At 44.0% G+C, this 24,685-nt stretch overlaps 1 protein-coding gene across 1 annotated transcript in view; it reads left to right on the top strand.

Moving 5' to 3' along the window:
• The window catches only part of MYO1E (myosin IE), a 203,152-nt gene that overhangs the window by 152,490 nt on the left and 25,977 nt on the right, over positions 1-24,685 (top strand). Inside the window, exons 18-22 of the mRNA XM_037054008.1 lie at positions 4,421-4,519; positions 11,167-11,311; positions 15,957-16,071; positions 16,273-16,442; positions 18,382-18,527. Of these exons, the coding sequence (XP_036909903.1) occupies positions 4,421-4,519; positions 11,167-11,311; positions 15,957-16,071; positions 16,273-16,442; positions 18,382-18,527 (675 nt within the window). The remainder of the gene's footprint in view (positions 1-4,420; positions 4,520-11,166; positions 11,312-15,956; positions 16,072-16,272; positions 16,443-18,381; positions 18,528-24,685) is intronic.

Genomic DNA, 24,685 nt, shown 5'->3' with positions numbered 1-24,685 from the left:
TTTCCTAAAATGTTAGCAATGCCATTTGGTTCAGAATTAGCAATTTATAATGTTTATCTTGGCTAGTCTGGGGGCAGATGGAAAAAAAAACCCTTTATACAGCAGTCAGGATGGTTTTAAAATTAGTTTGAGGCTCTGTTGACATTCTTAGTATGCTCGGCTCCTTGTTGGCACCCACAGGATGTGGCTTAGAATGCTTAGCTTTGGGTTGAAAGGGAAGGTCCAAATGGCTGGTCAAAAAGGAATCTCTTATTTACTGTTGCTCGTGAGGATACTGGGGACATACTTCAGCGTCTGTAAGTCCCCTGGGTGAAGGAGCAGAGCGACTCTCCATGAGGGAACTGGCCGGAAGGAGACGTGGGGAGCACAGGCCTGTAGTGAGCCCTCCCACCTGATTTCTGAGGAAGCTACTTCGCCGGTTCTCCCACACCTGGCATGGAGGGGCGTGGCCCGTGCCAGACAGAATCCAGGCATTGAGTAGGACAGTGTTAAGATGACAACTAGAGAGTATAGTCTTTGCATCCAGCTGGGAGACCCAGACACACTTTCCGAAGAGGTCTGGTCCTCCTGCCCATGGGAACCTGGGAAACAGAACTGAGGCCAGACCTCGTGGGCAGCTTGGACTCCAGAGAGGAACCAGCCGTTGTCCTCAGATAATAAAGTCCCTAGACTGGAACACACCAGAATTGCTTTTTATTTTTACTGTTTTGGAAAAAAGTAGGTAGACTTAGGTATCGAGTGACATGAAAGTTAAACTTGAACAGGAAGACCAGGATTAGAATTCCTGACTGCTAATTACCTCCTCTGAGAGACTCACCCAGGTCCCTTTCCCAGCCTACCAGCAAGATGCGGGCAGATGCTACTCAATCCTTTGTCATGTGCCACTGAGTCGGCTCCGACTCCTGGCCACCCTGTGAGTGAGTGACGTCCACAATGTCCTGTCCTCAACGGCCCTGCTAAGCTCCCGTAGACTCGCATCAGTGGTTTCTGTTACGGAGTCCTAGAATGTGCATTTCTGAGAAGCCCCTGGTGATGCTGGTGATGAGGGTCCAGGCATTGTACTTGGAGGGCAGCTCATCTAGAGCAAAGGACTGGGCTGTGAGTTTGAAGAACCGTGTCCTGGCGCCCGGCTGTCACCTAAGTGAGACACTTAATCTCAGTTGCTTCCTCTTTCACCTGAAAGGGTCAGTGCCAAATGGCATCTCCTTCAGTCTGACAGAATGAACTCTCCCAGGTCTATTCCCTGTGTCTGTCAACCTGCCTCTGCCTGTCTCTGTCTCATTCCTACACCCCCCATCATGTTCAGCCGCATACACACCACATTCATTCATGTACACACACAGCAGAAGGGCAGTGTCATAGGCAACCTCACAAACAAATGGTGTGAATCTGAGAAACAAAGCTTACTGATGGGTGCTCTAGCCCACTCTCCCCCCACTTTAGATTTCATCCAGCTTCCCTTCCCCAACCTTTTCCAACAAACTTAGTCTTAAACAGAACCATAATCTTGCTCACTTTGCAAATGCAATACCTCCCCAGCACACCATCGCCTACCCCATATAGATTCTTTGCTGAAAGTCCCTCTAGTATAGAGGTTTTGCAATAGCTGCTGGTTGGAAGTTCCCCAACATGATGCTACCTTCTCATAAAATCCAGTCTGATTCATCGGAATATCAGACAGTGGAGAAGTTAAGACAGTGGTACATTTCTAGAACTTCCCCATTATGCTGAATTTTTTAAATCACACCCCTTATTTGACTTACAGCAAAGAACTTCACGATGTGCATTCGTGTGAACTGGTTTTAAGAATTCTAAGGTATTCTCACACTTGTTGGTCAAGTGTTGATTTCCGTTTTCACTAGGATTGCTTCCGGGGCGCCCCCACCCCCGTTCAGGGTTGTTATGTGGCAGACAGTCTCACCTCGCCTGTGAGTGTGGAACGCTGGGGTCCGTGGAGGGGCTGGGCTTCCCTGGCAAGAATGACACAGTCGACTGAAGCTCTTCGTCGACAGGGTTCCACAATCCACAAGTTTATGGGGTGTGGTTTATTTTTCTTCTCCTACGGAAAATTTATTTTTGTTTGGCCCTGGCAAAGTTGCCTCCCCTGGATTCTGAATTGCTGCCCTAGCATGGTTCTCAGACCTTGACCTAATTGTGTTCATGACCAAAGATGCTTCCAGAAGAGGACTTCCCTACCTCCCCCTGAGGGGAGGAGATAGAACAATGAAGGGACATGTGGGCATTGTCAGCCTGGCTGATGTTTACTGTGGAGGTGACAATCTCCAAGAATATGCAAAAAATCTACTTGGATGCTTTGATTACATGCAATTAAACATTTACAAAATTTCCTAATCTGGTTGTCCTGTGAAAGACAATTCCTATGAGAAACTTCCTGATGTTGGAAGTTAAAATGAAGGAAAAAGTGTTTGAACATGAGGCACAGTCTTTCATAGGTGATTCATGGGCAAGGAACGTTTTTACTTGAATCAGTGGGCAATGTGTTCCCTGCCTCAGAAGCTTGGGGTAAAGCCAGTATTTATGAAAAGTACTTAAAATGAGCAAATATCTCTAACTGGCAAACTCATGTGTCTTTTACTTAGTACAGAAAAGGCCCATGGTGAGTTTCAGATTTGGAAGGTTGGAAAAAGGAAAATTTCTTTCCTACATTAGATTCCTTCCTCTTTAGTTAAACAATCAAATGTGGATGTTGAATATTAATTCTTTATGTGAAGTTTTTAAAGTTAATTATCTCGAATGGGCTGACATGTCTGGATGCTGGCTCAGGTAAGAGTAATCAGACTTGGGATATTTCACACATCTCTTACTGTGTGACCATCAAGGCTCCACCCACTCTGCTAGCCTAACTTTCCCACCACCTCCTCTCCCACCGCCCCCGGGCCACAGGCCTTTCCCATCTTTGTGCCTTTGCTTTTACTGTGCCCCCTGCCTTTCCCTCCTCTGCACCTGGCAAATTCAACTCAGCCTTCCAGGCCCAGGCACCTGTCACTGCTTCTGAGAATCCCCTCACTATTTCAGTTCTTTTGTCCTGGTTTACTTGTGGTAGCTCTGACTCTATTAGAATAACAACAGCTTTTTATGACTCATGTCAGGCGCTGGCTAAGTGCCTTGCATGAAATGTACCCAGTAGGAAGAAAGAACCAACGTCACCATCCCCAGCTTACAGGAGTGGAAACTGAGGCACAGAGGCATTGCATAGTTGCAGAGCCGGGGCTGTGCCTGGCCCTTGACCACTCACTGTTTCATCTGTGAGGTCTTTAGCAGGAACCATCCCTGGGAACCTAGCACAGTGTTGTACAGAGAGGCACACAGTGGGGGTAGCAAGTGCGAGGCTTCCTTGGAAGTGGTGGGTTTCTCGAGAACCTCTCTGGGGAGCCAGCTGTGGGGAGCCTGTGTGAAGCGGTGAGGGGGATGCTGCTAACTGCCCTTTCTGCACAGCAGACTCACCAGGGGCCTGTGCCCTCCATCAACCGGGCAGACGACCCCAACTGCACCGAGAGGGGGGATGGGGAGCTGCCCTCGTGCCACAGCACACTCGGACGTCTGTCTCAAAAAAGATGAAATTTACTTGTTATTTCACATTTTAATGTTTCCAAGCATCCGTATTAAACCAGTCTTATTTACCTCCCCAGAGGGAACAATCAGAAGCTGGGTCTGTGTCACTTGGCTTCCAAGATACTTTGCTTCTCAGTGGTGGGGGCTGGGGGGCCACAATTCACGTGTTCGTCCACCAAGCGTGTGAATGACCCAGACACTCCATGCACCAGGGCTACTAAACCAGCGTGGAAGGCGCAGGCGTGGGGCGGGTCTCTGGCGTGAAGGTCCCTGGGTGAGGGCATCAGCCCAGTACTGCCCTGCGTCCACTTTCCGAAATACACTGCCATTGTCTCAGTATCATAAAACCGAACTGAAACTAATTTATGTATTTTTAGAACATTGTTAACTTAGTCAAGTGAAATTAATAGTTTTATATGCCCATTCTCACCTTATATTTTGAAAACCTAAAAGGCTTTAGATTCATTACCTCTAGGATCACTATTAAATGTAAGGTTGATAGCAAAAGCAGTCCCAGTGTGGTTTGATTCAAAAGTGACATGTTTCATCAGTCTTTTGAAAAACATATTTTTGTTCAGAATCTTGGTGATAGGTATATGACTTTTTGTTTTACTGTCTTTTAAAGTAGGTATGTAAATTCTCATCCGTAATTGCTGTATTTCATTATAAAATATTTTTGAATTAATATTATATAGCCTGGGGGTCATCTCAGACTTGAACACAATAAGTTATAATGTTTTTCGTATGTTTTCTTCATCTTAGATTTGGGAGGTTGTGGGGGCGGTGGGTAGGAGAGCAGAGTGAAAGAGTCGCCCTGTGATGTCTGGGCTCGTTGTCTCCCTTGCAGAGTAAAGCACCAAGTAGAATACCTGGGTCTGAAAGAAAACATTCGCGTGAGGAGAGCTGGTTATGCCTATCGGCGTGTCTTCCAAAAATTCCTACAAAGGTAATGAACTGGTGACTTCATTTTAAACGAGTTTATTGAAATGTAATAACGCATATGGTATAACTCACCCATTTAAAGTATACAATTTATTGGCTTTTAATATATAAAGTTGTGCCTCCATCATCACGGTCAACTTGACAAGATTTTCATCACCCCAAATAGAGATCCCAGTTCCTTAGTTGTTAACCCACAGTTAGGCAGACCCTGCTTTCTGTCTCTGTAGATTCGCCTATTCTGGACGCTGCATGTGAACAGACTCACCCAATATGTGTCCTGTGTGCCTGGTGTCTCTCACTTAGCATGGTGTTTTTAAGGGCCACCCACGTCGTGGCGTCTGTCTGCACTTCGTTTCTTCTCATTGCTGAGTAACATTCCAGTGGTGAACCCGTACACCACATCACAGGTTCATTCATCGGTGGAAACACCTCAGTTGTTGCCACTGTTGAGAATAACGAACAATGCTGTTGTCGACATTCACACACATTTCTGTGGGCATGTGCTTTCATTTTTCTTTCATGCTTCCAAGTAGAATGGCTGGGTCATATGGTGACTCTATGTTTACCTTTTTGATAAACTGCTAGACTTTTATCCCCAAAGTGGCTATACCAGTTTACATACCCACCAGCAGTGTTTGATGGTTCAAATTTATCTGCCTCTTCCACTACTTTTGTCATGATCTGGCTTTTTTTATTCTAACCATCCTAATGGTTTTGATTTGCATTTCCCTCAGGGGGAATGATGTTGAGCATCTTCTCCTGTGTCGTTGGCCATTAGGGAAATGTCTCTTTAGGTCCTTTGCCCATTTTTTAATTGAATTTTTTTGTTTTTATTATTAAGTGGTAACTTAAGAATTCTTTTAGTCATCACTTATTGTAGAATAAATTAGTAGCCACAAGTAATTGGCCTATTTAGGGTAAAATAAGTGAAGGAATTCATGAAAATTTTGACATGGGCAGGGCTGTGGTATAACTTGATTGTGCAGATGAATAGTATGAAGGCAATTCAGGAAAACATTTAAACTACTTAAGAAAAGCAGCTTAAAGTATTTAACCTCAAAATTCTTTGTGTAGTCCATGTATAAATTTAAATTCATTTTTATATTTCCATTAAAGTATATTTGGCACACCTATACTTATACTGTTCTTATTTTGTGACACTTGTTTTTGAAAAGGATAAAATGTAGTGTTCTTAAAATAGTAAATGATTCTAACTTCTTTGATGATTCTAAGTTAGAGGAGTTTCACTGTATTTCCTACATCTATTTAACTTCCTTTAAGAAAGAAGGAAGCCATATTTAACATTTTAATCAGAAAATAATTATGTTTTCCTTATGATACAAGAGCAGGATGTGAGACTTTCTTAAATTCAAATTGTGTGTAACAGAGAGGTAGCAGGCTGAATGGGGAGCTTAGTTGTCCTTTGGAGTGTTGTTTCTTGGTGCCATGAGATAGGAGGGCTGACCCACCAGTCACCTGGGCAGGGTATTTATGTGGAAGGTCAAGAGAGGCTTAACAAAATGGCAGATCATTTCATACAGTAAAGCTTTGTTGACTCTGCCTTCTCACATTTGAGATTACCAGTCATTTAGGAGGTGGAATAGACTAGGAATAAACTCACCTTCATGGCTTTCTAAAATAAAGGAGCCACTACCCCTATAGCGGAAGCAGAGCTGTATGTAGGAAGCTGAGGAAATAAATGCGGAGAGCTCTTGCATTGGCCCAGCAGCATTCCTATGCCCAAACAATTGAGGTGTTAATTATGAAAGGCTTTTAAAACAGATTTGTAACACTAGCTTAGCACAGGGTTTCTAGACCTCAGACAGTGGCATTTTGGGCTGAATGAGTCTCCACGGTGAGGGCCATCCTGTGCACCGTAGGCTATTTGGCAACCTCCTTGGCCTCCACTCACTAGATGACAGTAGTGTACTGTTCCCCCCGCAGCTCCTGCCCCAAGTTGTGACAACCAAAAATATATCCAATTTCCTAATGTTCCGGCGTTGGGGGGTGGGCGGCAAGGGGCGGTGGAACAAAGCCATTGAGAACTATAGTTTATACAGTGATTTAAATTTTGCCAAACTACATTTTTAAAATACCCCTTTTCAATTAAGAGAAAAAAATTAAGTGCAGAAAACAGTGTATGAAAAGTGTTTCCTTCATCTTTCCTTAACTTCGAAAAGCCTGCCTTGATAATACCAAGATATTTAAAATTTTATTCTCCATTATTTTTTCTTTACTTAAAACTCTTTAGTTGATCTCTACAAATTTTCTTTGATTGGCATTACTATTGACAACTGATCAGATATTTTTAAAAATCTAATTTTGACCTTTTTTGAGAAATCAATTCTGAAGACCTTCTTCCTTCCACAAAACCAACAAACCTGATTCTCAGCAGCAATGCCGTGAGCTCACAGCACTGAGAACAGCAGGAAATCCACACTGTCCTCACAGGAAGGTCTGAGGTGCCCTGAACAGGTTATGTTACCTGTTTGCACCAGCTCCTTAAATGACCTGTGAAATGACCTCGTTGGTTATAATAGTCCCACCTCTCTCAGGGGCTGTTACACTCTTCATGACCCCACACATGACACTTTCTTCTGTACCTTAGACAGAGTAAACATGTAGTGAATGCCTGTGATGCCCTTTATGTTGAGGACTGTCGTTGAAATGATTCTCTCCTTAGATGCTTTCCTTCTTAGCCCTCCTGCTGTGGGCTTTTCCATTCAGAAGACAAATAGACAGCCCTGTCTTCTGAATAGCAGGCTTTTACTGCTTGTGATTTGAGAAGAGTGGGAGGATAATAGCATTTGGAAGGAAATTTATTTTTCAATAAAAAGTACATTTTTAGTCTTCCACTTGAAAATAGTTTGAAAGCTGTAGATGTCAATGGGCAGGAACTGTTTCTCCAGAGACAATGCGAGTTTCCATAAGATGTGTGTCTGCCACTGATGGTCTCAACATGTGGTCCTCTATGACCCCTCTCACACCTTCCCTCTCTCCATGGCTGAGAGAAAAGGCTTTGTTTATAGGGTTGTTTTCTAGATGTTCACAGAAAGGCTGCCAAGTGAGAAAGGGAAAGTAACAGCCTGAAGGGAAAGGATGTACTAATACCCAGCACAACTATCCACACGTGCATGCATGCAGTTCTAGACAGACCAGCGAGTGGTTCAGACAGTACCTAGATCTTAAAAAATAGGAAATAAGGGCTTTTTGTATGTGTCCTTTATCTTGCTAAAAATCCTTCATATTTACCCAAACCATTCCTCTTGACTGAGAATTGGAACTAATAAAAGATGCCTTAATTTTCCCACCATGGGACATGTGCTCTTGAAATAAATCCTTCTCTGCTTTAAGCCATAGAGGGAAGATCCCTTACTTACCACTTGTTCAATACAACTCTCTTGCCTTTAGACAGTTTCAAAAATCTGTGAGAAATGGCAGCCATTTGGAGTCTCAGTTTGGGAAATTACCTGTAAATTAGAAAACACCTTTTGAGCTGAGCAAGGGGTGCTCCTTACTGTGGTTGGGAGAAATAAGCCTAAATGTGGATTCTGATTGTTAGTAAGAAAAATGTGATAGAAACGTAAAAGGTTTGCAAAGTATCTTACAGCACCATTTCTACTTCCTCACAAACATACTTCCCTTGACCTTGACCCAGCCCCTCAGAATTTGGGGCTAGAAAAAAATGCTTAAGCCCAAAGGCATTCCATGTTGTAGGCAAGAGAGAAGAAAGAATAGGAAACTCAGGAAAGCATGCAATATAGAGATTCTCCAAGTGGATGCCAGGATTCTTATGTCCTTGGGAGTCAGAAACTTTCTTAACTCGAACTGCCAGCAGCTGGAGGTCACTGGGGTCTGAGCTGCATTTTCACTGAAGAGGAAACATTGGATTGGTCATCCGAGAGATAACAAAGGAGCCTACCTGTTTCTAAGGGCAGGGAAGAGAAATCTGAGCAGAGAGAACATTTGGTGCAAAGGCCTTGAAATGAAATACTGGCATATTTACCCTGGCTGGTGTGGCTCAGTGGATTGAGCGTGGACTGTGAACCAAAAGGTCACAGGTTGGATTCCCAGTCAGGACACATGCCTGGGTTGCAGGCCAGGTCCCTGGTGAGGGCCACATGGGAGGCAACCACACATTGATGTTTCTCTCCCTCTCTTTCTCTTTCCCTTCCCCTCTAAAAGTAAATACAACTTGAAAAAATGTTTAAAAAAAAGAAAGAAAAATACTGGCATATTTGAGTCTTAAACTGAAAACGCCTGAGGAAAGGAGGATAAGTGATTATCCTCACCTCTCCACAATTATCACAGGCACCTGTTAGGCAGTGCACCATTGTTGTGTGCAACCTGTGCCCACTGGTATGTCCTAGCATAAACAAGTGAACTGGGTATGCTTACTTGACAGGAGAGCACTGGGCCAGAATTATATGTGCGAGTCTCTCCAATGGAAAGGAAAGGAAATGAGGAGGATGCATCGGGCTTCGTGAGAGCAAAGGGGACCACCACCAGTGATCCATGGTCAGAGGGCCCTGGAAATGGCAGGCTACAGTCATGTCTTACCCAGACCCAAACTGTTAGGAGGCCTTATGTGGAAAAAGGAGAGACTATCCTGGCAAAACAAGTTTCATAACATAGAAAAACCAAATGAGCAATACTGCATTGTTTTAGTAGGGGGAAAATGTGTGTTGCAGTTGCACGAGCAGGATACTTTATGATTTTGATCAGGCCGAGCCAAGCATAATGGCGCTCTCAGAAACTTGTCAACTTGGAGGTCTAATTTTTGTCTTTCTTACCCATACTCTGCATAAACTTTCTACCTGATCCATTTAGATTGCTGCGTTGCCGATTTTTACCAGGTCCTCCAATGGCATCTCGAAAGATTCTGTTATCAGTCATTTATATGCGGTTTCATTTGTTTAATAGACTATTACTCCACATATGAGATGCATTTGTGCTCATGTGTGACTTTAATGAGGTGTTTTCATTTTTAAGCTTTTTGTCTTTAATTATGGAATAAGAGGATTTGTTTCTCCAAGAAATTTATGACATCAGAAAAGATGTGGGTATTTGGGAGGCGCGGACAGGGTCCCTGGGATCACCTTAGTCCCAGTCAGCTGGCTCTAAGGTTATGATAACACCTGGTCCTGTTCTCCCAGGAGCCCTGGATCCTGAAGGCAGGCCACTCTTGTCCAGATTCCCTTCCCTTGGACGACGCAGACCGCAAACCAGTATGACCCTGTAGTAGCTTCTGGGAATAAAGGAGGGACTGACTTTTCTAGAGGCCTGGAGCTCATCCATTGGCTGTATTGTAGAGATGCCTGTATACAGACCTCACACCCCAGTTCTCACCTGTGTGCACATTCTCTGATTTCTCCTTCCATCCGTCTCTCCTTCCTTCCACCTCAAGTCTTTGGTAATTTCTCAGAATGTGCTTCTCTCTCCCGTTATGTCAGCCTCTCGGGTATGTCAGCCTAATGGTTATAACTCAGATGCATGCAGAAGTGTTTGGCCCTTTCAAAGAAATACTCACACACCCATCAATCAATTGTGTGGCTTATGTATAGTTCCATGGTTAAAGAAACAGATTGGGGTTCAAATCCCAGCACTGATACTAGTAGCCTTGGGTGAGTCTCTGCAAAACGGAAAGGACCATCTGATCCAGTTGCTTCAAGAATAACATCAGGGTGTACCTTTAAGCACCAAGACCAGCCCTCGATGCAGAGAGGGTGCCCATGAATGCTGGCTATTAACATTGCTATCAGCACTGCATGCCAGCCATGCTGGGGGTGCTGGTGTGCACTGTGAACCACACAGATGTGGCACCCACTCGTGGAGGGCTGGTCCTCATGGAGGAGACACACATTAAACAAATGAGCACAAGGAGGGGGAGAGTGGTGGGGGAGGGAGTGTGCGGGTGGAGGGGAATGAAGGGGGAGAATAGAACAACTGTAATGGTAAAATCAATAAAGTATATTTAAAAAAATAAAAAAAACAAATGAGCACAAATGTGAATAGAATTACAACTGATGATACATGATCTGAAAGAAAAGGTTTTGTAGGGGAGAAAACAGCACGGGGGCGCTTTTGCTGGGTGATCCAAAAAGGCCTCTCTGGAAGTGTCTGGAAGGGCCACTGCTTGAGCAGTTTGGAGAATAGCCCACCTGGTAGAGGGAGCAGCGCAGGCAAAGGGAGAGCAGAGAGGAGGTGGGAGGAGATGGCCGGTGACCGACTCAGGACGCACAGAATTCCACAGGTGAAAGTTGATACCTCGTAACATCAGCTACTTAGGGGGAGTTTTTTAAAATGCTGCAGTAACTGTTAAGTGCTCTGAGGAAATCAGGCGAAATCGGTTTTGGGAGAAGACCATTTGATTTTGCTGGAGGAGAATCATGGGTGACCTTCAGCAATCTTATCTTTAGACAGTGATACAAAGGAAAAGTAGGTTTTCCCCAGAGCGCTAACAGGAAAATAAATGGTCAGACAGGGAGGGAGTAGAGTGCGTCCGAGACCCAGTGGACATCGCAGTTGTCGAGACCAATCCCTAAGCCTTTGAACCCAGGTAAATGGATTGCCAGGACCCAGCAACACCAGGTGCCTTTGGGTGGCGGTCCTGTCAGAATCTGATCCTTCTCTCTCCGACTGTCCTCACAGGTATGCCATCCTGACCAAAGAAACGTGGCCTGCATGGAGAGGAGATGAGAAACAAGGTGTCCTCCACTTGCTGCAATCCGTCAACATGGACAGTGATCAGTTCCAGCTCGGGAGGAGCAAAGTGTTCATCAAAGCCCCCGAGTCTGTGAGTGTGCACCTGGCGCCTCCCCACAGCATGACTGGCTTCTTTGCTTCATTCTTTGGTTCATGCCTTAGTGCTGTCTTCTCAAAGAAGGCTTTCCTCCTCTCCCAACCAAAGTATAGGTCATACTCCCTACCCCTCCTGCTTCACAGCCTTCAGAGCACGCAGCATCATCTAACGGTTTCTTTCCCTGGTGTCTTTCCCATTCTAGATGGTCGTCTCCTTGAGGTCAGGGACTCTTGTCTGTTTTGTATGCCGTGGTGTACTCAGAGCCTCGTATAAGAAACAGCTCATGGCCTTGGCCAGGTAGCTCAGTTGGTTTGAACATCATCCTGATACACCAAGGTTGTGGGTTTGATCCCCAGCCAGGGCACATACAGGAATCAACCAATGAGTGCATAAATACATAGAACAACAAATAGATGTTTCTCTCTCTCTCAAAAATCAATTAAAAAATAAAAGAAAGCAGCTAATGGGAGGTGCCCAATAGTTATTTATAGTATCCAATTGTGTCTGAGCTAAGAGGGACTTCTGTGTCCCACAAAGGAAGCTTGGATAACTGTCTTGGATCTCGGCTCCTGGGGTCCACAGCGTTATGGATGAAACGGGACAAATTCACAGACTATCGAGTCCTGTGGAGGAAAAGGGACGGCGCAGCTTCTCTCTCAAAGGGAGAAAAGGCCTCGGAGTGCCTTGGCCCCCCTCTCAAGAGGAGAGCACCTCGACCCTTGCCTTGACAGGCTATTAGTGGGTTCAGTTTGCACGGGAATACAGAGTGTATAGGTAAAGCTCATCCATCATTGTCGGGCAGAAATGATTAAACAATAGATAACATTCAAAGAACTCTGAGGGCTTATTCTGAGTCCAGGTCAGATAGTTAAAGGGCCACCAAACTCACTTTCTGCTTGGACTCTTATCATTTAAATTGAGGGTATTAACAAAGTAGGTTTCATAGGATTTTATGCATTCTTTCTTAGGCCTGATCGCCCTAGGGAACCTGCCCTTCCCAGCCCCGGGCCATACCCACCTCCAGCTTTGTTTCAGGCTATGTCAAGCTGAGGGGCAAGGGTCCATCACCCCCATTTTCTGTAGCCCCACCCCAAATCCTTCCCTGAGGGCTCCTTCATGACCATGCCTATCTTAGGTGGTCCCTCTTTTGAGGACTCTTACTGGTCATTGGCTATCCAGTCATCCACCCGGGGCCGAGCAGGGTGAAGAGAAAGGGGACAGAGGTGGTGCCCCTACGAGAAAGATAAGCTTTGTCTCCTTGGTGGCTAATGGTCCCCAAGGTCCTTTACTCAGCCTTAGCCATGGAGGTTTACAGCTTCTGAAACCAGGCAGGGCAGTTCCCAACAGGTAACCCTACCTCCTCACCTGGGTTGACCAAGGTCCAGGCTTCTTTCTTGAAGGGGGTGTAGCAGTGCCTGCGGATGCGAAATCCCAGGGCTGTATCTCGAAGACCAGAAGGGAGCCAGGAAAGGACATTGAGGAGATGAATACATAGGAGGAGAAATCTCAGGGTTTGTAGAAAATAGCTATATGCTGGTAAGGAATGCAGACAATAGTACAATGCACAAGCCCTATCATTACGTTTTTATTTTATTTTTTCCATTACTATTTATCCCCCTTATACCCCTCTCCCCCGAGCAATCAGCACCCTGTTGTCCATGTCCATGAGTCCTTTCTCCTTTTTGCTTCTTCCTTCTACCCCCTACCCTCCATCCCTACTAGCTGTCATCTGTTCTCCATCTATGAGTCTTATTAGACCTCCAGAGATTAAATTGGAGTAGCTTCTTTTTCTTTTCTGATGGGGCTGTGGTCACTGTGAGCCGTGAGTACCGCAAGAAGTTCTAGGCTGAGCAGGAATCCAGCACAGCCTCTCCATTCTGCCCAGTGAGCTCTGCAGCTCCAGGGTAAAGGCATTACTTTTTAAGTTGGAGAGACTGCTGGAACTGACCAGGTTCTGCATCACCATTTCTTGAGGTTCCTATAAACAATCACAGGACTCCATTTTAGGAGCCTATGGTGAACTTGGTAAAAGTAGTCATTCAATCAAGGGGAAAGAACATGAGAACTTGCAGTGTTGGTAATACAGAAACACTTGACTTTAGTCACATCCTGGTCTCACGGTGAGGTTTCTTCTTTAGAAGGGGCTGCTGTTCTGCCTGCCCCATGGGGTGTTAGCCTGAGACCCACAGATGATAAAGCTGTTAGTGAACGGCTTTATGAACCAGAAAGGCTATCAAATAAACAAACGACACGCATCAGTAGAGCTCATTTATGAAAGGTTTGTGGTAGCATTTCCTACTTGGAGTTATTTGTAGCTTCACAGTGCTGCATTTCCAAATATAAAATGAAAATGTTGTGTCGTGCACCATTAAGCAACCCACAGAACAGTTCCTGTTCTTTCTAAAACGGGATGGGGTGATTTATCGGCACAGTGCAGAACTCTGCTGTTGCATGCCCGCTTGTACTTTTTCAACTTGTTAAATTTTCACGTATAATTAAAACAGCTTCCATATTTTGCATACTTTTCTTTTCTGATTCAGTGGAGCTTTGGGGTTTTAGTTCCAAAATCAAGATTATTTTTGGTTTTCCTTTTCCTTGTCTTCCTCCCAATTGCTTTGTTATCGTCACTTGACTGTCTGTTCCCCTGTGTTTATATGCATGCCATCCCCTTACTCTCTCCTCCCCCCTCACTTACTCATCCACATTTAGCCCTGACATGGCAAATACTCTTACAAAAATTGGTTTTCAAAATTCCACTTTGTGATTTTAGACTTTTATAGTAAATGTGCTGAATATATAAAATAACTCATTTGTTTTAAGAACCCACATTAGACATCAGGCACCAAAGGGTTTGGTTTTGCTTATTTGTTACATGTGTCTGTGATTTGGGGTTTCTGTTTTTTGCTTTTTCTCTCTCTATTTCTTCAACCTCCCTGACTTCGAACCCACATGGCCTTTGAAAAGAACCTACAATCCAGCTAATATTTGATGTAGTCCACAGGGAGTTGGAAATTGGTTGCCTCTTCATCCTTTCTGAGTCACAAGTGTGTTTTCTGTGGCACTCCCAAAATAGTTCTGGGAAAGAAGTAGAAACCAAGATGTACACAAAAACCCAACACACAAGATAAGAAGCACTAATGCATGGTCTTACAACAGGCAACCGCGAGGCCAACATTGTAAACATTCTGTCCCGTTTTTAAACCTTGTATTATTCCCTTTTGTGTTTGAAATCTGTTTCTCATGACTGGTGTATATGGCACTGCAAGCCACGGAATGAAGTGGCCCCTCCCTTGTCTCTGCACAGCTGGGGCTGTGGGAAGTGGAGGCTAGGGGGCAGGGGGGTGTTGGGCAGGCAGGGGTAGATGTGGCTCCTGAGTACAGACCCAGATAAACAGGCAACAGATCAACAGCCCAGCTGCCGTCAAACCAATTTTGTTTGTTTACTTCTGGAACATTTTTGCAATGATTGTTGATCGTCTTTACTTTGGGGTTTTTATTGGTGCATTTCATTCTTTTTTCTAGAGAGTCATATAAGCCACTTCCTAGGTGAATGCAAAAGTTTCCCACCGATCTACAAGTTGTTCAGTGAAGGTGTGCAGAGAACGACTTCTATGTCAGAGTGGAGAGAGCCTGGCAGAGCCGGGGGGACTTTGGTTCACTTTCCAGCTCCACCCAGTCTTGGTTCCCATTTTCTCATTTGTAAAGCGGAAATGATAGAAATATGTGGTTCATGTAGTTGTTGAGGGGTTGGATTTAAAAAAACCCGTATAAAGCAGCTCACTGCTATCATCTTCATGATTCCAGAGTTTCACTGAGTGGGATGCAACAGTCAGTAGTAATTGTTAAAATGGCCTAAACCTCCAAACCTGCCAGGTCTAATATGGGCCCTTCAGCAAAATAGCCTCAGTTGCTCTTGGTGAATCCAGGTCCCAGCCTGCACGTCTGCAGTCCCGCTCGAATCCCTGGTTATTATCTTCTGGGCCAGTTCTCCTTGGAGAATTCCATCAGACAGGGAGCTGATGCTTTCGCGGAACTGAAAGTAGGACCGCCCTCTTTCCACAGTAGCACAAACTCTGCTCCTGAAAAAGCTGGAACATTCTCCAAAGAGAATACATGCAGCACTAGACAACAGCCTCCGCCAACCCATTTCATCTAGCCATCTAATACCCTCTTTGGGTCAAGGGGGGAATAAGTAGGTGAATTCTAAATCATCCAGCTGTCACAGAGATTATGAATAAGGCAGGATGACAGATACATTATTAAGGTCCAATTGAATACAGTCGGATCCAGGTATTTCCCTTTGTTTTTTTTGTTAATAGAAAAAAAGAGAGAGATAAGGGGGAAGGATTGAAGTGGGAGGCAGGGGGTGGGTAGGGCAAGGGAGGGGAATGGGGACCACTAATTGAAAAACAATAAAAAATTATAAATAAATAAAAAATGTAAAGATATGAAAATTAAGTGATCATAAACAATATCCCCCATTCATCATTTTCTCCAATTTGGTCCTGAGTCTGAGAAGCTTCTTTTTATGTGTGGCCTGGACTAAAACAAAATAACCCTGGAGTAAGCAAGCCTCCAGGAAGTGACTGACCCTTGGGGCTTACAAATTGGCTCACATTTGTCTTCTTTACGTTCACAGCTATTTCTTCTGGAGGAAATGAGAGAGAGAAAGTATGATGGGTATGCTCGAGTTATACAGAAAACGTGGAGGAAATTTGTGGCACGGAAGAAATACGTCCAAATGAGGGAAGAAGGTATCTCAGTCATTTTGTTATATGCATTTAATAAATCTTAATAATAATTTTGAGCTTAGATGAAAGTTACAAGTTTATTTTACTTTGCACATAACATCACATGTGAACAACCTTGCATTCCTTTAGAGGTTTTCTGTGGATTTTCTTCCTTTTGGCGGGGGACTGATCCTTCTCCCTTCTCTGCCTTTGGGGGAATTGCAGCCTCAGACCTCCTGTTGAACCGGAAGGAGAGGAGGAGAAACAGCATTAACAGGAACTTCATCGGGGATTACATCGGGATGGAGGAGCACCCGGAACTCCAGCAGTTTGTGGGGAAGCGGGAGAAGATCGATTTTGCAGACACCGTGACCAAGTATGACAGGAGGTTCAAGGTACATGCTGGCGGCCTGCCTCTGAGAGTCACCAGACAGATTCCTTAGTTGTAGAAATAACTCGCAGTTTTGCTTTTCGTATTCCACAAACAGAACATGTTCATGGTAAAAACAATTTAGAAAATACAGAGAAGCCAAAGGAAAAATAGCTACTTATACCTGTTAACATTTTGTGTGTATCCTTTAGAATGTTTTTATACACACATACTTATATTTATTAAGTTTTATAAAAATGAGATCTACATTATATGCTATTTTATTTGGGGGGCTTTTTTAAAGGTTTTATTTATTTACTTTTGGAGAGAGAATGAGAGGGAGAGAAGTATCAATGTGTGGTTGCCTCTATGATGCCCCCTACAGGGGACCTGGCAGGCAACCCAGGCATGTGCCCTGACTGGGAATCGAACCAGTGACCCTTTGGTTTGCAGGCTGGCACTCAATCCATTGAGCCACACCAGCCAGGGCTCAGGGTTTTTTGTTTTGTTTTGTTTTGTTTTGTTTTGTTTTGTTTTGTTCTAACATACCAGGGAGAACTTATAGTAATAGATTTGTCATATAAATTATTTTGTTTAGCTGCACAGTACAGTTCCATTCAACAGATACTACATATTTTTTTATTCTCATCCAAGGATATGTTTTTATTGCTTCTAGAGAGAGAGAGAAACATCAGTGTGAGAGAGAAACACTGACTGAGTGCCTCCAGTATGCACTCTTACCAAGGATCAAACCCACAAGCTATGTGTATGACCTGACTGGGAATTGAACTGAAGACTTTTTAGTGGATGGGATGATGCTCCATCCAACTGAACAACCCAGTCAAGGCTACTTTTTTTTATGATAGTAAAAAAAGAAGAAGAAAAAGCCTGCTGAGAATGGATTAATGAGTAATTGTTAAAAATATAGCATCTGTTTCTCTGGTCAGGTGTCTCGGTTGGAGCATTGTCCCATACACGGAAAGGTTGCAGGTTTGATCTCCAGTCTGGGCACCAACAGGAAGCAACCGATTGATGTTTTTGTCTATCTTTCTCTCTATAAAATCAATAAGCATATCCTCAGGTGAGGATGTTTTTAAAACTATGAAGTGAGCAAGCATCCTTTCATACATATCTTTGTGTGTGTGTGTTTGTTGATGCTTTTAGAATAAATTGATAGGAATGGAATCATCAGGTCAAAGGATTCAGAATATCAAGCAATACCCACCTTCCCTGAGGAATGAGTAGCACTACCTGCACGTGGCCACTGGAGGGCCACTGATGCTTTGCCCATTCCCTCAGACACCTTTCTGTTACCTGATAAAATCTTGGCCGTAAAAGTGAAATCCGAAGACACTGTATCTCATAGATCCATTAAGAACTTTTTTGGTTTGTCTATTCATGTTTTGATCAGGAAAAAAAAATTAAATATGTGTTAACTTAACAAGACGGATTATGTTGTTTTGCTAAAGCCAGGTCATTTATTACAACTGGAGTGTGGTGCCAGCTGTTCCGGCAGCCAGTCTGCGTGCTGAGATGAGTGTGCCTGGCCTTGGTGGGTCTGGGAACCCACGTGTTCCAAAGTCCCTTGGTACTCGGTTTTTAAGATTTATCATTAAAATGAATACTGATTGATTTTCAAAAGTCAAAATGTCAGGGCTCAAAAAATACAAAGGTTTTGTAGCAGATAATTGGTAGGGTCACCAAATGCGTGGGCTTGCCCAGGACTGTCCCTTCACACCTGTTGTCCCAATACCTCAGGAGGATCCATGTGAGTTCGCCATTTTTGTTAATCAGAGAGAGTCAAATGTCATTAATTTCATATTTATCAGCCTAATTACTATTAACCATGTCCCCATGTGCTACCCGAGGCCACTTCCCTTCATCTAGTAACACAGATGCGCATGTTGTGGACAGATGTCACTTGGATGTGTCTTTTTGCCTTCTGAAAGCACCTCTCCTTACAGGGTGTGAAGCGAGACTTGCTTCTGACGCCAAAGTGCCTGTACTTAATTGGCCGAGAAAAGGTCAAGCAGGGCCCAGACAAAGGCCTTGTGAAAGAAGTGCTGAAGCGGAGAATCGAGGTGGAGAGGATCTTGTCCGTGTCCCTCAGGTGAGTGGCGAGGGCCTGGAGGTGGGGGTGCCCCGCGTCTCCTCAGCATCGTCACCTGCTGTCCCAAATGCAGCCTGATGAAAGGCCTGGTCAGGCTCCCCAGCTGTTACAGTCATGATGAAGAGACCTGAATTTCCTCGTCTGCCCTAGTTCATTGGTCTCGGGGGTTCTGATTTGACAGGAATGAGATACCCAGATCCTTTGTTCCTGTCAAATTTGGGAAATAATCCTAGCACGTGAAACAAACAGTGTAATTGCTGTGACTGAAGTGGGGCCACAGGGCCAGAGCCCCGCCCCCAAGCCCACCTCACCCGTGTGGAAGATCTAGCCCGTTTCACCCGCAAAGGCCCAAGCAGAGGTGGCCTTTACGGCATGAGTGTTGTTTTTCAGTTTGCTGTGACCTCTCACTGCCCAGGCGGGGAAGTTTCTTTGGACTCCTTAAGGTCCTCTCTGTCTGCTCATATAAGGGAGGGAATACAAATAGGTCTCTATAATCTGTAGCCCTGGAGTCATTGCCAAGTGCTCCCTTCAACTCCAAGTTCACAGGCAGGGAGGGGCCTTTGCTTTTCCTGCCAGCACTCTGGCTTTATTTTAGCAGAAGGGCTCCATGCTTCTGAGACTTCCCTAAGTCCTCCCAGGCTAAGAGCCCTCAGGCTAAGTTCCTCTGCGAAGAGGAAGAAGAGCCCTTCGAGCTGAGTGGCTCCCTCCCTTGAGCTGCACCCCGGGCCCTCCCCAGGACACCGCTGCCGCTGCCGGGCAACCTGTTGGCTGCCATTTCACCAAAAGCAGTGATGTTCCAGTTGCTTTTGAACATGTCCTCCCAGAATCGGGACATCTCTAAACTGTTAAACCATACAGAAGACAAAACCACTGCATTCAGAAAAAGCTGGGCTTTTTTGTATGCTGAGGCATCTGGCCTTCCAGGCTGGATCCTGGCTCCAGTGAAATAATCCAAAGCAGATTTCAAGTGGTGTCCATTCTTGCCTGTGTCACTGGTTTCTGATTCTGTCTGCTCTCAGTTTTCCTGATAAAGGACCAGGTGGTACAGTGAAGGTGAGTGTTTTAAACATTTCAACTCAGGATGTGAGCCCCTCACCAGCCTTTTGGTAGTCCCCTCAGGTCTCAGTGCCATGAATTTAAAAAAAAAGTCTCCACAGCTGCCTGGTTCTCAGAAGGCCTTCCTCTCTGCAGGTCGTAGTGACTGAACCTCGCACTTCCCAAGATTAATGCTGTTCCCTCATTTCCTTCACTCAGTGGGTTGCCCAGTAGTGTAACAGTTAGGAATACAGCCTGATGAGTGATGGTGTATAGAATCAAACCCAGAGTATCAATTGATACTGGTACCAGACCACCAAACTTGTATGTTCAGCATATTTCAATCCAGGTATAGAGAAAGATTTTAACAGTTGTCTTGCATTTCAGAAAAAAAGTTCTAAGTGTATGTGTGTGTGTGTTAAGTATATTTTATTGATTATGGTATTACAGTTTTTTCCCAATTTTTCCCCCTTGATCTCCCCTCCACCCAGCACCCCAACCCTCCAGCATTCCCCCCTCCTTAGTTCGTGTCCATGGGTTGTCCATGGGTACATGTAAGTTCTTTGAATTGTTCCCTATATCATTCTTAACCTCCCACTCTCTTTAATGCCTACCAATTATGCTTCTACTCTGTACCTTCCCCTACATCTTCCCCTCCCCTCCCCCATTGAAACCCCCCATGTGGTGTCCATTTTTCTGGTTCTATTCCTGTTCTAGTTGTTTGCTTAGCTTTTGTTTTTGTTGTTTTTTTCTTTTTTTGTTCAGTTATTGATAGTTGTGAGTTTGTTGTCATTTCACTGTTCATTGTTTTTGATCTTCAATTTCTTAGATAAGTCCCTTTAACATTTCATATAATAAGGGCTTGGTGATGATGAACTCCTTGAACTTGACCTTATCTGGGAAGCACTTTATCTGCCCTTCCATTCTAAATGATAGTTTTGCTGGATAGAGTAATCCTGGATGTAGGTCCTTGCCCTTCATGACTTGAAATACTTCTTTTTAGTCCCTTCTTGCCTATAAGGTTTCTTTTGAGAAATCAGCTGACAGTCTGATGGGCACTCCTTTGTAGGTAACTGTCTCCTTTTCTCTTGCTGCTTTTAAGACTCTCTCCTTATCTTTAATCTTGAGTAATTTAATTGTAATGTGCCTTGGTGTGTGCATCCTTGGGTCCAACTTCTTTGGGACTCTGAGTTTTCTGGACTTGCATGTCTAATTCCTTCCCCAGATTGAGGAAGTTTTTCTTCATTATTTTTTCAAATAAGTTTTCAATTTCTTCCTCTTCCCCTCTCCTTTGGCACTCCTATGATTCAGATGTTGGAAGGTTTAAAGTTGTCCCAGAGGTTCCTAAGCCTCTCCTTATCTTTTTTGAATTCTTGTTTCTGTACTCTATTCTGATTGGGTGTTTATTTCTCCTTTTGTTCCAAATCATTGATTTGAGTCCCAGTTTCCTTCCTGTCACTGTTGGTTCCCTGAATACTCTGCTTTATTCCCCTTTGGGTAGCCTTCATTTGTTCCTTCATTTTGTGACCAAGCTCAATCAGTTCTGTGGGCATCTTGATTACCAATATTTTAAACTCTGCCTCAGATGGATTAGCTCTCCTTGTTGCTTAGCTCTTTTTCTGGAGTTTTGATCTGTTATTTCATTTGTGCCAATTTCTTTGTCTTGGCATACCAGTTAAGTTGTAGGGGGCGGGGCCTTAGGTATTCATGGGGGCGGGGCAGCCCTCTTTGCTGCATTGTAGTGCTGTCAGTCTGTTTGAATGTTTCTTTAATTCCTTGGTTGTCGGAGTTCCATGCAGTTTGATTTCTGGCACTTCTGGCTGTTTATTGTTTTTAGATTGATTGTTATCCTCCTTTTGGTTGTGCGAGGGAGCAAAGGGTTTCTACCTACACTTCCATCTTGGCTGGAACTCCTATTTTTATGTGTTTTGAAGACTATATGAGGCTTACTACTTGAGTATTGGCTGAAATGACCACCTAATGGCTTCTTCTAATGAAGACTATCAAACTGTCCCCAAACTTGATCTTTCAGCCCATTTCTGTCTCTTCGGACATAACCACTGTCAAAGCAAAAATGGGCTCACAGCTCCCTGATCAAACAAACCAACTATTTAAAAACAACTATGAGCCCTGGCTGGGGTGGCTTATTGGATTGAGCAAACCTGTGAAGCAAAGGGTTGCCAGTTCGATTTTCAGTGAGCTCATGTGCCTGGTTGCAGGCCAGGTCCCTGGTGAGGGCCACGTGAGAGGCAACCTCTCATTAATGTTTTTCTCCCTCTCTTTCTCCCTCTCTTCCCCTGTGTAAAAATAAATAAATGAAATCTTAAAAAAAACAATTATGAGACAGTTTGGGGAAAGTGAACATGACTAAATATTTGCAATGAATGATTTATTGTTCATTTCTTTAGGTGTAGTGATAGTGTTATAGTTACTATTATTTAAAGAAGCTTTACCTTTCAGAGATACACACTGAAATATTTAAGGATAAAGTAATATAACAGTTATACTTTGCTCCAAAATAACCTGGTTTGTGTGTGGGGTGGGGGAGTACACGTATAGATGGACATGATTGTGGATTGGTGATTGTTTAAACACAACATGTAGAAGTTCATTCTGCTACTCTCTATATTTGCAATTTTCCATAATAAAAAGTTTTTTCTAGTTGTCCAGTAGACATTATACTTTAGAACTATTTACCTTTTATAAATATACTGAATTTAGGTAGTTAAATTGTAATTGAAAAATTTTAAAAATATTTAACTTACAAGAAAAAAAATAGGATAGGCCCGGTAGCTCAGAGAGACAGGCAGACTGCAGTTGTTGAAGGGGACGGTGGGGGAATTGGAACAGGAAGAATCGTATCTAAGTAGGAGTTAGACTGGAACAGTTGTGTCCGATCTCTGCCTTCCCGGAGACTTGGTGACACCCGCAGGAGGTGGCACGCCAACATATAGTCAAGACATCAGGCTTCCAAGGTGTAGAGTCTGCTGGCAGAAGGCCAAGCACCAGTGTTCGAAGGATCCCTCAAGAGCTGCTTCTTGTCCAAGTACTGACCTTGCCACCCTCTCATTTGACAAACTCAGTTTGCTGGAAGGGTGGTAGCCACAAGGCGCCATAGCCTATGCTTTTTGCTTTTTGGTTTTCAGATGGTAAAATTGGTACCATCAAATCATATATTTGAGGGCTCTCCCTGATGAAGCTTCTGATATTTCTCGTTTCAAAAGCTGACCACCAGGGTCTTGAGACCAAAGCCTACGTGGCTGCCTGTATGGGTCAGATTTTCCCGTCTTCATATGTAATGGGAAAATCAACCTGTAATAGTGGCCTTTGGACAGAAGACCCAGCTTCCTTGGGCACACCCTTCTTGCCTAGACTGTTTCATTGCCTGTTGCCCTAAGCTTCTGGTGGTTGGAACAATCAGCTTCACCACCTGTTCAGCTGACCAGGAGCGTTACTGCAATCTTGGCTTATTATGGCTTGTTGTAGCCTTTGAGCTTTGGGAACCTGGGAGGTGCAGCATTTTTTGTCCTGACCACCCACTTTGTGCTCAGCCCTGGGGTTCAAAGGTAAATGAGATTTAGTCACTGCCTGAAGGAGCTCCCTCCCATTCTGGAAGGGGGAGCAGACACCTGAGTAAACCTGTGCCTCACAGGTTACAAGTGTTCAGAGAGCAATGCACAAGCCACTCCTGGTGTGCAAAGGTGGGAGGGAGCCTTTGCACCTGTGGTTGGGGAGCGTTTCCTGGGAGGCTCGGGGAGGAGGCCCGGCACAGCTTTCATCTGCACTTTCGCAGAGAAGTTAGTTGGGATCCCAAACCGGTGCCAGTTGGTTTCTCTGTGCGGTAGAATTCTGGAGAAGGTTCATTTCTTCTTAATTTACCTGTGTACTTTCCAGTTTGCTAAAAGGAGCATATATTTCATAATCAGGAAAAATTTTTCTAAAGGCTTACATAAAGGCAGGGTTGTCCTAGCAAATTGCCTTTTTGGCTTTAAAGGAAAAAAAATCTCCTTTAAGACTTTACTCCGTGTTTTGTAACTAACATTTTTTGAAGAAGGTACTGGTTAAGGGAATAAAACAAGATTTTCTAGTGTTGTCAGCAATACCACAATAAGCCACAAAGATGAGGGGATAAAAAACGAGCAAAAAGCCAAGACTGGGACTAGAACGGTCCGGGATCTTTCACCACGAGGCAAAAACATCTGTAAGGAATTGCAGCTTGAGCATATGAATAAGACGGGGTGAGGTCCAAAGATAAGTCTGATTTCTTTTGTAGAACAAATAAATGTAAAAGCTTTGTTTCCAGATCTGGGAGCATGGGCCGGGGAGAAAGGAATGGGCTGCAACTCCCACCTGGAAGAACATGCCTGGGTCACGGAAGGGCGGGGTTTTTGAATTTGATGATTGACGTCAAAGTGTCCAAACAATCTTTTCTCATTTCCAGACTCGTGCTGATTATTGACTTTGAAGTTTTGGCCTGCTTGGTGTTTTTTGGTTTTTTTTTTCATTATGGTAATGAACACATAACAAATGTAAGCACATTAAACTACTTCAGGTTACTTGTGTTGGGCTCATTTAGCCCTGCTGAATAATCAGCCCCACCTAAAGTATTACCTTACAAAGACAGGCTCAGACATGTTGAAGAATGCTCTGAATCAAAGCCACCTGCACTGGAGCGCCAGACCTCTCCCCGCCGGCCAGGAAGTGTGGTGCTTCCTGTTTTCACTCTTTCCCATTGTGCACACTCCCTTCCCAAAGCGAGTCTCCTTACTCCTGTGCTAGGGGGCTTGCCCTTCACTTCATGAATTCCACATGACTTGGAAGAGCTGTTTTGAGCAGCTTTTACATAAGTGCCATTTGGAGTTTTAAATTGCTGTAATTGACATGATTGAGACAATTTCAGAATTTTCCTAGGAATAGCAAGATGATAGTACATTTGATGCCTCAACTCTTTGAAGTATATTGTCCCCAAACTTAAAGAAAAAAATTTTAATTCCTAATTTGGAAGCGTTTGTGAACAAAGACATATAGAGGAGATTGTGAACTGTCCTACAATACCCATCTATTCTCTCCTCTACCTATTAATGGCTAGCAGGCTACCCAAAGACTACATTTCCCAAGCTTCC

The sequence above is a fragment of the Sturnira hondurensis genome, unplaced genomic scaffold (assembly GCF_014824575.4).
Source record: "Sturnira hondurensis isolate 20B ecotype Veracruz unplaced genomic scaffold, ASM1482457v3 Scaffold0008196, whole genome shotgun sequence".
NCBI classification, from domain to species: domain Eukaryota; kingdom Metazoa; phylum Chordata; class Mammalia; order Chiroptera; family Phyllostomidae; genus Sturnira; species Sturnira hondurensis.
This window is presented reverse-complemented; position numbering and strand designations above follow the sequence as displayed.